At 40.2% G+C, this 17,754-nt stretch overlaps 1 protein-coding gene and 1 pseudogene across 1 annotated transcript in view; both read left to right on the top strand.

Annotated features, from left to right (window-relative positions):
* The first annotated feature begins 414 nt into the window (after positions 1-414).
* INPP5F (inositol polyphosphate-5-phosphatase F) overlaps positions 415-17,754 on the top strand; it is a 99,502-nt gene continuing 82,162 nt past the window's right edge. Inside the window, exon 1 of the mRNA XM_058298283.2 lies at positions 415-756. Within this exon, the coding sequence (XP_058154266.1) occupies positions 660-756 (97 nt within the window). The 5' untranslated portion in view covers positions 415-659. The remainder of the gene's footprint in view (positions 757-17,754) is intronic.
* On the top strand, positions 7,269-7,387 carry LOC111764756 (U6 spliceosomal RNA; annotated as a pseudogene).

The following is a 17,754-nucleotide window of genomic DNA, read 5'->3' as shown; positions in this document are numbered from 1 at the left end:
GCAGGCAGGGGCGGGGGAGGCCCGATAAATGAGTTTCTACACCAAAGGCGTCGCCTGCCGGGGAGTTGGGCCTGGCTCAGCCAAGCTACCAAGGCCTGGACGCGGGCCCGGCCCGTGAGAGGAGCGCGGAAGAAGAAGAAGGGGCTGGAGGAGCAGAGGGACGAGGAGGAAAAACCTGGGGGAAGGAGCCGGAAGGAAAAACCAGGGCGAAAAACCTAAGCGGCAGCTTTAGAGAAGCGGGGGGCGGAGCGAGGGGAGGAAGGAGGCGGGGCAGGAGCCAGGTAAGGGGAGGAGCCAGCGAAGGGGCGGGGCCGGGGTGGCGCCAGGAAAGGTCCCAGGGTGGGGGCGGAGCCAGGAAGGGGAGGAGCCAGCAGGAGGAGGGGAGGAGCCAGGAAGGGGTGGAGCCGAGGGAGGAGGCTTCTGGGGCCGCCGCCGCCGGCGCGCGTTCTCCTCGCTCGGGTCGGGCTGACTGGGTCCTCTCTCGGCCGCTGCTCCTCCGCGCTGTCCTGATCCGGCCGCTCCCTGAAGCTCCGGTTCTGGCGGCCCCGGCCAACGAGGACGCCCCGGGCGTCCCCCTCGGGCCGCTGCCTCCGGGGCCGGGGGAACGCGGGGACGCGAGCGCGCCCGGGCCGCCGCCTCCCTCGGCTCCCGGGGCCGGCATGGAGCTCTTCCAAGCCAAGGACCACTACATCCTGCAGCAGGGCGAGCGCGCGCTGTGGTGCAGCCGGCGGGACGGCGGCCTCCAGCTTCGACCCGGTGAGGCTGGGGGCGCGGGCCGGGGCCCGAGGGGGCGCGGCGGGGCCGCTCCGCGGGGAGGAGCCCGGCGGGCCGGCGGGCTGAGGGCGCGAGCTGTCACTATTTCCTGACGGGAGGGAGAGTGGCCTTTCCCTCACCGGGTCCCTCCCCCTCGGCGGGAGAAGAAAGGGCCGGCGACCCTCGTCGCTGCCGGGCGCACTTCCGCCTCCAGATCTTGGCGGCTTGATAGGAGGGCACACCCCGAAGCCAGCCGAGCGCCCGCCGCCCGAGGTCGGGGTCGGGCCCTCGCGGGCCGCTGCGTCGTGCCCACCGCGGCCCTTCGCGGCTGTCGGGCCGCCGGCCGGGCAGCCCGCTTCCCCCAGAAAGTTGGAGCGGGTGCTCTTGGTTGTGAAGGCCTCTTCCATTCGGGGTGACCGAGTAGGGACTTCTACATGCAGAGTGGAAGTTCTGGGTTCTAATTCTAGAGTCAGGCCAGAAGCGATTGCGCCTGTTCAGCCGAACGTTCTGCTGGAGAGTCGCTCTCTGACATCTCTGCCTGCGTGTCCCGTCCCTTATTATTAAAGGTGTGATTTCATTATGGCCACCCCACAGGCCCCCTGTTCAAAGCTCCTTAGCTTTGATTTTAATATTATAATTCAGCTGTATTATAATGTTAAAATTTTAATATTTTTGTGTAATCCGATATTATTCGATACAAAATGTGTTGTGGGCTGATGTTTGGATGTCAGGTTTGTTGTTATGAGATGCCTAAATCTACAACTGAGTTTGCCTTAGGAAAACTTGTTTACAGTCTTAAGACCACTCCCCTGCCCTCAGAGACCTGACAGTCCAGGGGGTTTCCTTTTTGAGGGGAATGGGTAGTAGCCCCCCTTTTTAGGTTGCCAATCCTTTCTCCAAATCACTTCAGAGATCTTTAGGAAAAGTGTGAGAATAAAGTTCTTTAAAGAAGTAGCCAGAGAATTTTAAATTCTTGTATGTAATATACACAAAAGAATTAAGTGGTGTTGAAAAATGTGAAAGGTCCGCATGAGCTTCTCATGTCACAGCAGTGACAATGAATAATTTCAAGGAATGGGCCCCTTAAGATATTATTCCCAATCCCCACAATAACCTTGCAGGGCAGGTGGTATTGCCCTCTTTTTTAGGTGAGGGAGAGGTGTGTGAAGTTATATGTACTTAGCCCAAGGTCAGTGGAGTTGGGACATGGATTTAGGGCAGTTTAACCACTCCCAGAACACTTTCTGGTAGGCCCATGCCTATCGACCTGCTGATGTGCCAGAGCAGTGAAGAACTTTTAAAAAATTATTATTTTTTAAGGCTCTGGCCTTAATTTGCTACATTCCATGATTTGGTTCCTGCACCCTTCTCTTCTCATTTTGCTATTACATTTTGTTTCCTCTAATTAGAATAGAGGAGAAATGACTGCACCCAGGTAAGGTTCTTAATGATCTTGAGACAGAAGTTATTGAAGATAGGATAATTTTGGCCAGTTTACTCCATCTTGTCTCATCTGTGTTTTTCCTCACTTGACTATTTGTCTGGTTTCTCCTCACCCTCCCTTATCAGAATTAGTTTGTAGCTTGAAGAAAAGTAGATTGAAAAATTGCCCAGGCAGTAAGAAAAGTCAACTCCTCAGATTCTAAGCACTTAGACTATTATAGCTTGATGGAATTTGTAATCATCTTCATCTCATCTGACCTATACACACTTTTCTGTACTTCAGTTTCCTCAATTATAAAATGAGGGTTGGGTTTTTTTTAGTCCTTTACATGTACATAATGAAAAAGTGTGTTTTAAAACGATCTATTTGCTAAGTGTTCAGTGTTTAGGGGACAAGAATTGATGTATTTTGTGAAAAACATTCAGGAAATCCTCAGATGGTCCGTCACCTGTGTATTTGGATAGTGAAATGAGGCATGTCCAGGTTTTTCTCTTAGCCTCTAAGATTGACAGACATGAACCAAGATGGTAGAATTACATGGTATTGGGGATGATCCCTGCAGTTCTTTGAGTAGAAGGGGTTTTAAGCAAATTACTTGTTGTTCTGTTTGGTTTGTTGTTTGTTTCTTGTACACAGGAGGGGCTCCAATCCTAATGGCTATTTGGGGGAGAAATTACTCCCCTCAAGTGAAGTAAGTCAACTCTTCTGGGATATGGGTTAGTGATTTACCTTTCAGTGACCCATACTTCTGAGTTAGAGAAACTCATGTAGAGCCATAGGCCCAAGCCTTTAAGGAATATTTATAGGAAACCTGGACCCAGATTTTCATTAAGCAATGTGGTTTGGATTACTGTTAGCCAAAGGCCATTATTGGAAAGCAAATTAAAAATTTTTTCCTGAATAAAATGGCTGTAGCTTTTGTAGTTCATTTTCTCAAGTAGATGTCACTTCCTTGGATGTATAGGCCTCATGCTGAAGTAGACCAATATCTAGAGGAGGGAAGAGGCCATTATGTTTCAGAAGTAATGTCCAGTTTTGATCTTTACATGTTCAAATATAAGCCAGTGAATAAAGAATCCCATGAAGGGAAACGGACTTTGGCCCAGTGGTTAGGGCGTCTGTCTACCATATGGGAGGTCCGCGGTTCAAACCCCGGGCCTCCTCGACCCGTGTGGAGCTGGCCATGCGCAGTGCTGATGCGCGCAAGGAGTGCTGTGCCACGCAAGGGTGTCCCCCGCGTGGGGGAGCCCCCACGCGGACGGAGTGCGCCCGTGAGGAAAGCCGCCCAGCGTGAAAAGAAAGTGCAGCCTGCCCAGGAATGGCGCCGCCCACACTTCCTGTGCCGCTGATGACAACAGAAGCGGACAAAGAAACAAAAGCAGACAAAGAAACAAGACGCAACAAATAGACACCAAGAACAGACAACCAGGGGAGGGGGGGAAATTAAATAAATAAATAAATCTTTAAAAAAAAAAAAAAAAAAAAAGAATCCCATGCACCTGACTGTACAACATAGTTTATCCTGTCCAGTGTTCAAGATCCATTCTCAATAATGGCTGTTTAATTATGGTGTTTAATCGAGTAAATGATTTTCATTTCAGATCTTTTTCTATATTTGGAATCATCTAATTATTGAACTTCTGTGATTTTATGGCTCATTTGCAATTGTTAGTGACAGCATTTAAAATCTTTCATTGTTTCTTATTGGCTTTTCAGCTGAATATAGATCACTGAATAAGTCCTTTTCTTTTCCAAAGGACAGTATTATAAGGCCAAAAAGAGCTTGCAGGAATTGTCGTTTTTACTCTGTGTGTGTGTGGCTGTTGAACAACCTGAAGCAGGGTTTTTTTTTCCCCTAGAAACTTCTGAAGAATCAATATTGATGATGCTGTTTAGGTTAAAATGATTGTTCCCTTAGCCTGAAAGGTTTGTTACTGTTAGTCCCTTTTTCCTGTCTAGATCATTTTGTAAGATACAGCTCAGGTGTATCTTACATTCCCACCTTTTATTCACCCTAGCCTTCATCCCTGGGACAGAATTATTGGCACCTTTATTGTGTTTCCAAGTACTTTATATGCTTATTATACACTTTGATGATAGCCTTTATTACATTGCATAATAATAATTTGCTTACTTCTTCCCCAGTGGACAGTGCATTCTCCAAGGGCAAGGATAGTACTTGTTATCTCTGGGCTTTTAGGAAACTTAAGACATAAAAGGCTTTTTTGATTGAGTTGAGCTGAATTAAATTTAAGTTCGAGTGTTCTCTCAGTAACAGCAATGCCCTAAAAATAGAATATTGTATTGTGTTTATTTTTTATTTTAGGCTTTGTTTTGAATATCTTTTAATTGGAGCAGAAAATCTCTGACAGCTTGGTAAGGAAATGTGAGGAATTGTATGTTATGAAACTAAAATTTATTTGGGGATTTTTGTCATCTGGCATTTACTTTGGAAAAAAAGATTTTGAAATTTACCTTTTTAAGTTTGCTAAAAATTCATGAATTTGGCATTTATAAGACAAAATATAGGATATTTTAATTTAAAAGTGAGTTCTTAAATATATTGTAAAAATCTTTCTAACCATTTTTATAGTTGAATAACCAAGTGTTTTTCCTAATACCTTTAGCCTTCCATTTCTTTAAAATTGCTTACTAATTTTATACTCTGAAGTACTTTTTACTCCATCTTTTATATTACTAACAGGTTAGCAGTTGGGTTGAACAGGTCTGTACGTGTATTTTTATGTATGTGTATGTTTATGCATGCCAGATAGAAAAGAATCATCTTTCCACACTCCCTCAACCCCTTTTTGGTTAAAAAACAAAACAAAACAAAATAACAGTATCTTTCTAAGGTAACTGGAAGCTTTTGTGCATAGTTTGTCCTACAAGGCAACTTAGTGATTAATAGTAGCTAATAATAATGGCTTTTGAGTACTTCTCTCCTCCAGACACTGTTCTAAGCACTTCTCATGTATTCTTTTGTCAGTCCTCACAATAACCTCAGGAGGAGGGTTCCATTATTCATTTTACAGGTAAGGAATCTGAGGCACAGAGAAAGAATTTGTCTAAGTTCACAGAGTAAGAGAGTCAGGCTTCTAACCCATTATGTTACTCCAAAACCAAATATTCCCTAATATTGACAAAAATGTTTTATAAATTTTTCTTACCTTCTTGACTACAAAGTTATAGAACTTGTATTTTTATGGGTAATATCTGAATACTTTCCTTGGTTATCATAATCATAACAGTGTAGGCTGTATAGAGAATAAAATAGCCTCTCAAATGTCAAAGCAGGTACATTGAGGGATGATCTATATAGAATGAAATTGCTGATAATGGGACTTCTAGTTTGTTTTTCGACCTTACACCTTCTCTGACTCTCTTTTGCAAAATTAGTTTATATAGTTACCAAGAACCTATTTATATAATAGATTGACTCGTTTCTCCAGCTACTGTCAGTTTATCAGATATCTCTTAAACTTTCAGAACATCTGCAGTTTGGGAAGGGAATAGATATAGGGTAGATCTTTGAGCAGAAACATTGATATATATTGGACAGAAATGATTTCTGCCAGTGATGAGCAACCTGAAGCCTTTCCCAGTCTAGCTTTGCAAGAGTCCTAGATCCAGTTTCATGGGCATCTTCTTAGAACCTCCAAAGCAGGAAGGAAATGAGGAGAAAATGCCTTTAGGGCAGCCACCTTCAAAGAGAGGAGTAACCACAGGAGACACATTGGCTTCTAGAATGTGTTTTGTGTTTGTGTTCTGGCTGGGCTATGGTCAGCAGAGGCCAAGACTTTCTAAAGGCTAACTTCAGAGGAGAGGCTATCTCAAAAGTCTTCTAGGCAGAGTATGTAGGTGCCAGAACTCAGGGTGTCCTGACATCTGGCTCTTTGGGAACCTGACCACATTGATGCTGCTTCAGGATACCCCACTTACATGGCTCCCCTTATCCCACTTACCCAACCTAATACAGCCAGAGCAAGGAGAGAGAGATGTAGATTCATCCCTGTATCTCTAGCAGCCTGCCCACAGTAAGAGGACCGTCAGTAAAAGGTGTATTGAATGATTTGAAATAATTCTAGTTCTTGGTGTACCCTATATGCCTTAAGTAACTCATTCTATCTCACTGGGTTTTGGTGTCCCTATGTATATAGCAGGGATGATAGTAATTCCTACCTTATAGTAGTCATTGAGAGGATTGAATGTGGAATATAAGAAAGAAAGACTGCCTCTTAGCACCCTAAAAATGCCTCCTAATTTCCCATTGTCATTTTATTCATAAAGAAAGTAATCTAATTTTGAAGAAAATCTAATTTTGAATAAATCTCTTCTCTCTTTGAATGAAAATAAATGGAATCCATAGACATTTTTTCTTTTAAAGATACTTAGATTATACAAATGGCACATGAAAATATTGGGGATTCTCACATGTCTTGCTCCCCACACCTCCCACATTTTCCCACATTAGCAACATCCTTCATTAGTGAGGTACAGTCATAGCTATTGATGAACACATTTTTAAGCATTGCTTCTAAGCATGAATTAAAGTTTACATTGTAGTGTACACTTGCTCCCACCCAGTTCTGTAGATTATGGCAAGATATATAATGGCCTGGATCTGCATAGACATTTTAATTTTTCCTAAACTGGCCTAAGGTAAAAGAGGTTGCTTGTTGCTGATTTTGGTGCTTGTGATTTATGATAGAATTGACAGATGTATTTACAGATAGATATTAAACTACTGGAAAATTTAGTTTGTGCAGATTTGGTGCAGTCTCAGAACCATAGTCTAACTTCCTTTTGGCATAGTTTAATAGGGATTTATATGTGTTAGATCTTTACAAGGTATATTGCTATCTCTCTATTTGTTAATTGTGCTATTCCTGTTTAAATATGTTTTAAAATATAACATTTTAAAGTCAGACATTGCAAATACAAGTTTAGGAAGTAAGCGTAATATTGTAGAGCCTCTTTACAAATATTCATTAGCTGATCTAACTCAATTCTTATATGTCCACTGACCACAATTAAGCTGAGAAGAACATTAGAATCAGAGTATATTTAAGTGCTCGCTTCGGGAGCACATATACTAAAATTGGAATGATACAGAGAAGATTAGCATGGCCCCTGTGCAAGGATGACACGCAGAGTATATTTAACAAAAAGGGAAAATAATACAGTTTTAACTGTTAATGACTATTGGCAACACATTAAGAAAAATGTATAAATAGTATTTTTTAAGTCAGGATAAACATCAAACATTTAGCATTGTAGTACTATCACAGCACATACTGGTAGTATCTTAATTAAATCCATGTTTTGTTAGGATGAATCATTTTGCAGTTGCTGAGAGACCCTTAAGGGAAGGCTTCCTTTCACAAAAAAGCATCCACTGAGGCTGCTTTCTTTGGTGAGGCTGTTGGAGTAAACTACAAGTTGATTTTTAGGTCACTATGCCTTCGTGTTCTTTAAGTTATTTCATTTTAATTTGAATTTCTTTCAGGTTTAACCATGCATTTCTTTAACTTGATAGTAGGATATTTAAAAGTATGTAGATATTCTTTATGAATCTCATTCTTTGAAACAGCTTTTCACTGTTACACTGAACTTCCATTTTTACTATATCTGCAATATCAATATGTACAATTTGAGATAATCATAACATCTAACGGAAATGTTAGGAAATTTAAACATGCAATAATGCTTGTCTTTTAGTAGTTTGCATGCATAATATTATTGATGTATGGCAGTATAATTATACATTGTTTTTATGCCAGATATAAACATTTTTCTCACTATTTCCAGCTAGCATCTCCTCTCCCCACTCTTTGCAGGCGACAGCTGTGGTTTGTAGATCAAAGAGCGAAACAGAGTAATAGTTTGCTCTTTTCCATTCTGAACAGCTGTGCTTCTGGACCTCCAGGATTCATCTCTAGTAGCTGTGTTTATTCCCCTTTGCACCTTTCATGTACTCCCTTTTCTCAAAGAAGCAGAACCCCCACCCCCCCTCCCCCCTCCCCTCCAATTGAATTGATTCTTTCAACAAACATTTATTGAAGACCTGTCTGCTAGGCATTGTGCCAAAGTTAAAAGATCAATAAACACTGTCCCTCCCCTAGTAGAGGTTGCAATTCAATGGGGGACACACACACATGATTCTAGATGCTGTGATAGAGCTATGAAGGGTTTGGTGGATGATTTGAACTGAGTCCTAAAGTTTGAGGTCTTGACTTTTTTCCCCAGGATTGTAAAAATCTATTTTTCCTTTCTAAAAACAAAGAAAATGGGAAGAAAGGTGCTTTTTGATTTGAATATATGATGTTTCTTTCAGATATAGTCTGTTATCTATCTATGAGAGTGGAAAAGTCTGGGAGACACTGGCTATATATGTACTAATAGGCTTTTTAGATGTTTCTTTTGTTTTACAAGAAATAACTCTTCATTATGATTCGAAGCCCCTCCCCCCTTCCCCCAAAAGACTGAGAGAATGAATAATGCTTAACTGCCAAACAGTTGGAATTGGCAAAAGTTTTTTCTTCCCACTATCTGATTCCTGTTTGATCTTGAAGCAGTTCTTCATTTGAGGCTTTTAAAATGAGGAAAGGAAAATACCAATTGTTAGGTCATCATCCATGCTTTGATTTAGTTCTCAGAATCATGTTTCTAAATATTAAAAGGGCAATTTGGGGGAAAGCAGGAGGTCATTATGATGCATTATGAATTTCTTATTTAAGAATTTATCTAATCCTCGTTTGAATTGGATGCATTTTCAGCTTTTTTAAAACAATTTTAATTTTTAAATTTTTTATTTTTTTTTCTTTTCAGCTTCTTAAGGTAATGAATGAATGTGAAAGTTTTAAGCCATGCTTTCATTTGTTTGTGAGCCATAATATAAGCTATACTTCATTTCATTTGTTCCTGAACCAAATTGTGTTTCTCCTATCCTGATATTAGGAATGTACTGGAAGTCCATGCATTTCATGATTATATACAATTTCCATTAGGACCTCACAGGTTGAAGTCCTAATACTTTTCATGAAAGTCTTTTATTTCTCTCTTTTTTTTTTCCTCTGTTCTTTGAATTGCATTGGGTCTTTCTTGAGATATGACAATTAAAACTTTATGTTCCAGATAGAAAATCAAGACAATTTCATATATTGTAGAATTTTAAAAAATGTTTCTAATATCCTTCGTGGTGATGATAAAAACTTTGTGGGCCTCTTGCTGCATTGTAAATTAGATCCCTATTTTAATAGAACTTTAGAAATTCTTAGACCCCTTTCCTAGAGATAACTAATAGATTTACAGTATCACTCAACTTTTAAGTATTTTGGGGATTATTTTTTGAAATGTTTCCTTATAATAGTTTGGTATAAGATGTCTTTTATGACAGCTCTCCATATCATGAGACCTTTATGTAGTTTTGGTGTTTTATTATATGATAGAGTTTATTACAAGATAAAGTTCTACACATTATAGGTACCATCTCTGAATCAGACTGATAGGATAAAAATAAGTTACTAATACATGTTCCACCCAGTGACCTATGATTTTAGACCAGAAATTCTCAACCTGGCTGTAAATTATACTCATCGGGGGAGATTAAAAAAATATATATCTGTGCCAAGGTCCCACTCTAATTGACTTAGCTTGGAGCCCAGGTATCAGTATTTTTTAAAGCTCCCAGATGATGATAATGAACAACCATGGTTGCGAAGCACTGAGTTTGATTTCACACTGGGAAATGGCCATCTGCTAGAACTTCTAAATTGGATTAGCTATTTAGCTTGTTGAATGTTGGAGAATAATTACCATTAGAAACTTCAAAGAACCATGTATCTAACTTTGTATTTAAAGGATGGCACCTGAATCAAATGATCTCTTATCCGTTTTTCCTGGTCTAGTTAAATTCTGAGAACTAAGGTATGGATGACCTAACAATTGAATTTTCATTTCCTCATTTGAGAACACTTCTCCTCATTGGTGTTGGTGATTGTCTTTTCAGGGCAATAATATCCTTTTTTTTAAGCAGGAAATGAAACTTGGATCTGATTATTTACGAATACCATGTCACCTTTTTTAAAAAAAATTTTAGATATAAGTGAAATTGTCTATGAACTCGAGCAATTATGCAGAACCCAGACTTGTTCTTGGACTGAAAATGCCTTCAGTCCAGGCTCTTGGAATGAATGACTCATGCTTTATGCAGACACACAATACTTAATCACTTGTTTTCCGTGTACCAGGAAGAGAAGGGTATATGAAAATAGAAATCATGTACTCCCAAATGGATCTGAAATAAGAGTGGAAATGTTGACATAATGGTCAAACAATTGAGTTTATGACAAAAACTTAGGTCTTTATTTTCGTTATTTCACTAATTACAATTTGGCATTATTTCTAAAATGCTCAACTTTTATAATTTATAAACAACTCTGTTCCTTAATAGATAATTTTGATAATCTTTATTTGATACTTTAAAATGTTTCTCTTTTGAATTTGTTTGCCATTGGAGTATGTCTTTTGTGGGGAGGGTTAGAAAACAATACATTTGTTGCAGCAATTCAGTTACACAGCTATTCTTTGTGGAAGGATGATATAAGCACCACTGACCATTTTTTCTTCCATCCCAATGCCTTCTGCCTTCAGAGTAGCTATTTAATATGGGTGACTGAGAGGGCCTACCACAAGTGTAGTGGCTGCATTTGCCCTGGCTAATAACCTCTATAGATGTCCTCTATACCAACAGACTCTGCTAGTGCTAACTTGTTTTATTTCCTTAGTGAAGAGTAACAGATTTTTAAAATAAATATTTACATATTTTGAAGTGTGTACTGTGTGCCAAACACTGTACTAGATGGCAAAGATAGCAATTAAACTAGACTGACAGGTAGCCTCTCTGGGCCAATTACATTGTCTGCTTCAGCTCCTTCTCTTTATGTCTTCTCTGTCTTATTTCTATATTGATATGAGAAGCCATGTGCACCTGATAGAGATTTTTAGATAATTTAAAATTGCCTTGAATTTTTAGGTATATTTTTTATTTGTAAGAGATCACGTAGTCATCATTTACTATATTTATTGAATGATAAATGTCTTTTATTACCAAAAGTACTAGTATAGCAAAGACTGATCTTTTGGGGCCTCCTTTAAAAACAAAATCTTAAGATGTTAGTCTAGTTACCAGTCAATGAAAGTAAGCAGTTGGTAGGCGAATTCCATTTTCCAATTGATTCTTTGATGTTTGTTTTCTTCATTTCTTCATTTGATTCAGTAACTACTAAGTGAGTGCCTGCTATGTGTCCGACACTGTGCTAGGCCACAGGTATATAAGAGTAAACAAAATAGGCAAAGAATTAAAGAAACTGATATAGATATTAAGGCTTAACAGTTTGCTTTTAATTGGTTAGTTGAAACTTTAAATTTATTATATATATACTAGAAGTTAGTTATGTTTTATTCATGCTTTCCACTTACATGCTTTTTTCTTTTTTTAAAATTTCCTGCCACCTTTTACTGACTTCTACTGGGTATCTCATTTTTGTCAGGTGTCTTTCTGTTGCTAATTAAAAGTTACATATTCTATTTAAATTATTCATGGTTTCCCAAACTTAGGTTCTAGCATTCATTTTCACCTAACATAATTGAAGTTTACCAATATCTATATCTTTTTCCCAAGCATATTTTTACCTCCTTTTAGATTCCACCTCTCCTAGATTCTCCCTTCCTCCCATGAAGAGGATTGGGGGAAGTGAGGATGCTGATGGTCATGCTTGATTTACCATTTGGACAGCAATTAGGTTCCGGAGACTGGATGCTCAGTTTTGAGCTGCATGTGAATTGTAGATCTGTTTCATATTCAGAAGAAATAGAATTCTGGGAGCAAGTCTAGACCTTAAGATATTTTTATAAAGCATTTATTACTTTGAGATGGCCCTACCATAATGTTTAAAAAACAAAAAACTTATTCAAATTGAGTTTTTAAAAAGTGCTTTCTTTTAAGCCATATCTGGATTCTTTAAAAATCTATGGAGAGGTAGGAATCTGGCATTTTAAGTGTATATTTGTCCCTTTTTTTAAGACTTATTTTTTATTTATTTCTCTTCCCTCCCTGCCCCGCCCCCCCCGCAGTTGTCTGCTTTCTGTGTCCTTTTGCTCTTTGATCTTCTGTGTCCTCTTGTATTCTTGTCAGCAGCACCCAGAATCTGTGTCTCGTTTTGTTGCGTCATCTTGCTGCGTCATTTCTCCGTGTGTGCGGCACCATTCCTGGGCAGGCTGCACTTTTTTTGTGCTGGGCAGCTCTCCTTACGGAGTACACTCCCTGCGTGGCACATCAGCACTGCGCGTGGGCCAGCTCATCACACAGGTCAGGAGGCCCTGGGTTTGAACCCTGGACCTCCCATGTGGTAGGCAGACACCCTATCCATTGGGCCAAATCTGCTTCCCATATATATGTTCCTTAACTTCAGCTAAAAGTTTCTGAACATTTTCTATGAGGCAGACATTGTGCTAGGTACATTCATATATTATCTTATTTAATCCTCATTAAAAACCTGTAAGTTAGATGGAATTTCCATTTGCAAATGAAGAAACGAGAGCTGAGAGGGGTTCAGAGACTTCCAGGGTCCTGTTGGGGAGCTAGGATTTTTCACCAGGGACTCCTGACAATAGATGTAAGCTGTTTCCATATCGCCTTTAGCCTTCGGACTCCAGATTCAATCCTGAACCACCCTTTACACAGCTATTCTAATATTCAATCTCAAACGCAAATCTTCCCTGTCTAGAGGAAAATTTGCTGTCTGTTTTTCTGATTTGGTCTTCTGTTTAGTTCTTCAGTTGTATTCTTTCAGCTCCCTACCTTATATCTCATGGTCCTGTAGTATCAAACTGCTTAGAATTCTCATTGCATTCAATACATATTTGAGTGCCTTTTATATGTTAAGCAGCTTGCTAGATACTGGGAATACAGCAGCTTTTTATTTTTTAATTAAGATTTATTTATTTATGTCTCTCCCCTTCTCCCCTCCCCCAGTTGTCTGCTCTCTGTGTCCATTCACTGTGTGTTCTTCTGTGTCCACTTGTATTCTTGTAATTGGCACTGGGAAACTGTGACTATTTTTTTTAAGATTTATTTTTATTTAATCTCCCCCCACCCCCGTTGTCTGCTCTCTTGTGTCCATTTACTGTGTGTTTTGTGTCTGCTGGCATTCTGGCAGCACTGGGAATCTGTGTCTCTTTTTTGTTGTTTCATTTTGCTGCATCAGCTCTCTGTGTGTGGCTCCACTCCTGGACAGGCTGCAGTTTTTTCACGCAGGGCGGCTCTCCTTATGGGGTGCACTCCTTGCGCATGGGGCTCCCTATGCAGGGGACACCCTTGCATTGCACAGCACTCCTTGCATGCATCAGTACTGTGCGTGGGCCAGCTCACTACATGGGCCAGGAGGCCCTGGTTTGAACCCTGGACCTCCCATGTGGTAGGCGGACACCCTGTCTGTTGAGCCAAATCTGCTTCCCAACAGCAGCTTTTTAAATGATCCATATGGGGAAGGTCTTGGCCCTGAACAAGGGTAGTAGCAGTGGGGATGGAGAGAAGTGAAAGATTTATTAGACACTGATGAAATAGAATCAGTAGGACATGGTGAGGAAGAAAGGCATTTTGGATATTGTCCAGGTTCTGGCTTGGGCAGCTGGAATCATGGTAGTGAGCTGAAAGCTCCATTTAATGTAAAATAAGAATATTATACTAGAGAGCATTTGATAGGGAAACTTATGGTGTTAAAAGTGTGTTGGAAATAGCCCTAGACTAAAAGTGGGGAATTGTGTTCTGATTTTAAAAAGCTGTGTAATATTAGGCAGTCACCTCTGCTAGCCTGGCGTCTTTATCTGAAATAGATCAGTTGACTTTAATTTTACCGTTTTAATTGTTCTATGAATGCTTCTAACTTGATTCATTGCAAATTGTTATCTGACTTCAACCTGCCTCTCTTTTTGGAGTCATTCAGCATTTTGGAGCCAGCTATGTACCATGCACCGGGGACATAATACATACTAAACAAGAGTAGGTCTCGATGAGCTTCTTGTTAAATCCAAGAGTCAGGAAAATCACCAATTAGGTACACTCAGCCAAAGTAAGGTTTCATAATGAAAATACGGCAGGGTTCAGAGCGGCTGCAAAAGGACTGGTCGATTTTACTGTGTGGGTGGAGTGGGGAATGTGTCATGGAAGACCAATGACCCTTGTTCTGAGTTTGGAATGAAGAGCAGGAAGAAGTGGGTGGGGAGCAGCATTCCAGCCTTGCTCACATTGAAGATTAGGATGCTGGGAATGGGAGGGTGGGGGGAGAGGCAGGAGGAAAGTGGACAGGACCTGTGCAGGGTCTTACAAACCTGTCCAAGGAATTTGGACTTTGTTCCCAAGGCTGTGGGGAGTAGAAGTATTGTGATTGGATTAGCCATGTTTGTATTTATCCCTTATTAATGCCTAATGTATTTCTTTCACAGTATATTTGTTAGACAAACCAGACTTTAAGACAAAGAACATTAGTTGAAGTAAAATCAGTTATTGCATCCTAATAAACAGAACTTTTCACCAGGAAGATATAATAATCCTGAATCTGTATCTGCCTGAAAACATCTCAAAAAATGTAAAGCCAAAATTAAAAAAGAAAAAATATACAAAAAGTAAGTTCTGTATGGGGGCGGTGATTTAAATAAGACTTCTCTCAAAAACTAATAGGTTTCAAGCAGTCAAAAAATTTAGCAAGTCTACAGAGGAGTTGAACAAAATAATGAACAAGTTTGATTAACAAGATTGAACCCTCACACCAAAGTTAAATAGCTTTTCAAATATTGAGACCTGTAGTAAGAAATACTTTTTACATCATGACATGGTGAACACCTACATATATATATGTACCAGAAAAAAGTTTCATGAATGACATTTACCCTCCAATGTGTAATTTTTCTGTTGTCTATACTTTTTCATCATAGTGCTGGTCTCATACAAAATACATTTCATGTTGCACTAATGGATTGACACCCTTTTTCTTTGTAAACATTGAGTTAAAAATGTATACAAGCTCTTCAAGAATTCATGAAACATTTACAAAGTGACTTTCTTGATTCCCCTTGCTACTGCCAGGTCTCTACCCCCTCTGTTTCTTTTCCATCTTTCCCCACTAAAGCATACTTCAAAGATGACTTTGACTCTTATTTTTACTGAGTCAAGGCCATCTAATATGCTCATCTTCTTTTTTTTTTTTACAGATTTATTTATTCTCCCCTCCCCCCCCCCTTGTCTGTTCTCTGTGTCTATTTGCTGCGTCATCTTCGTCCACTTCTGTTGTTGTCAGCGGCATGGGAATCTGTGTTTCTTTTTGTTGCATCATCTAGTTGTGTCAGTTCTCCATGTGTGCGATGCCATTCCTGGGCAGGCTGCACTTTCTTTCGCACTGGGCGGCTCTCCTTACGGGGCGCATTCCTTGCGCGAGGGGCTCCCCAATGTGGCGGACACCCCTGCGTGGCACGGCACTCCACGGCACTCCTTGCGTGCATCAGCACTGCACGTATGCCACACAGGTCAAGGAGGCCCGGGGTTTGAACCACGGACCTCCCTTGTAGTAGACGGTTGCACTAACCCCTGGGCCAAGTCCGCCGCCTCATCTGCTTCTTTACTCCATTTCTATGTTTAGCTTTTCGTCTTTTCTTCCAGACATAGGGAAAAAAATAAAGTCCTCCTACTTCCAAGGTTAAAATACCCCTGTATTTTTTTTTTTATCCCTGTACCCCGCCTCCTGTGCTCGCTGTCTGCTCTCTATGTTTATTCACTGTGCATTCTTCTGTCTGCTTGTCTTCTCTTTAGGAGGCACTGGGAGCCGATCCTGGGATTTCCATGGGAGAGAGGCATTCAATAGTTTGAGCCACCTTAGCTCCCTGGTTTGTTGTGTCTCTCATTGTCTTTCCTCTGTGTCTCATTTTTGTTTCGTCATGAGCTTGTGGTGCGGCTCAGCGCACCACAGCACGGGCCAGCTCACCTGCACACGGGCTAGCTCTCCACAGCGTGGGCCAGCTCTCCATGGCTCACCTTTACCAGAGGCCTTGGGAACCAAAGCTGGGATCCCCTATGTATTAGTCAGCCAAAGGGGTGTTGATGCAAAATACCAGAAATCAGTTGGTTCTTATAAAGGGTATTTAGTTGGGGTAGGAGCTTACAGATACCAGGTCATAAAGTATAAGTTCTTTCCCTTACCAAAGTCTATTTCTACATGTTGGAGCAAGATGGCTGCCGACGTCTGCCAGGGTTCAGGCTTTCAGGGTTTCTCTCTTCCTGGGGCTTGCTTCTCTTTCCTCTGTGTATTTACTTCCTGGGGCTCCAGCTTAAGATTTCAGCATCAAATTCCAACATTAAAAACTCTCCAACTCTGTTCTTTGCCGTGCCTTTTATCTGCGAGTCTCTACCCACCAAGGGATAGGGACTCAATGCCCTACTGACATGAGGTTTACTTGATTACTTAATCAAGTAATTTCATATGCCCAAAGGAAAAGACCAATTCACAAACATAATCCAATTTTTTTTTGGAATTCATCAATATTATCAAACTGTTGCACCCTATATGGTAGACGGGAGCTTAGTTGCTTGAGTCACATCTGCTTCCCTACCCCTGTATTTTTTTATTTCTTCTGCTTTCTTTTCTTTAATATCTTCTCTCATTCTTCTATTTACACATTTCTCCTTGACCATCCTACCATGAACTCAGTCTTAATGACTTTAACTGGTTCTCTGGTCCTCAGTGATTATCAATGACTATTATTTTAAACCATTAGACTACAAAATTCAGTTTTTAAAAAACTTATTGAAAACATTCTTGTAGTTTTCTTCCAAGTTAAATTTTTATTTTCTTGAATGGGTGATACATTCATATAGTTCAAAATCCTCTGAAGATAGATGTTTCAGTGTTATCTTTAATATATTCTCTTCCTGCCTCTGCATTATTTTTCTTGCTGCTTTCCTACACCTGAGGTTCTACTTCTTCTATGTAATTGTCCCTGACTATTGTATCTCTAACATTTTCTTCCTCCTCTAAACTTTACAGCTCATTTTGTCTTGAAGGGATAAGACTCTACAACTGTGGTCTATATATCTGACAGGCTGGGAGGGTTAGGGGTAGCCAGATCTTCTTTCCTTAACAGGGGTGTCAGTATTGGGTGTTGAGAGTTGACCTACCTGATACCGAGATCCTGGCTCACTATTTGGAAAGAAGTCAGGGTATTTTTAATTGTACACCAATATGAATTCCAGTGGAGTTAGTTAAATTTTTAAAAAGTAACAAAGACATAAAATTAGTAAATGCCTAATTGATATTGGGTAAGAAACAACTTTTTAAGCATAAAGATAATGAAAAAATGATAGATTTGTATAAAAATTAGGAACAGTGGAAATATTTACAAACATGTTCAAAGACCCGGTTTTGGATTGCAGCTCTGCCCCTTGTCTGTTACATAGCTTTGGCCATGTTACTTTCCTAAGCCTCCATTTCCTCATCTGTAAAATG

The sequence above is a fragment of the Dasypus novemcinctus genome, chromosome 6 (genome assembly GCF_030445035.2).
Source record: "Dasypus novemcinctus isolate mDasNov1 chromosome 6, mDasNov1.1.hap2, whole genome shotgun sequence".
Lineage (NCBI taxonomy): Eukaryota > Metazoa > Chordata > Mammalia > Cingulata > Dasypodidae > Dasypus > Dasypus novemcinctus.
The sequence above is the reverse complement of the archived record's forward strand: the minus strand, read 5'-3'. Positions and strand labels throughout refer to the sequence as shown.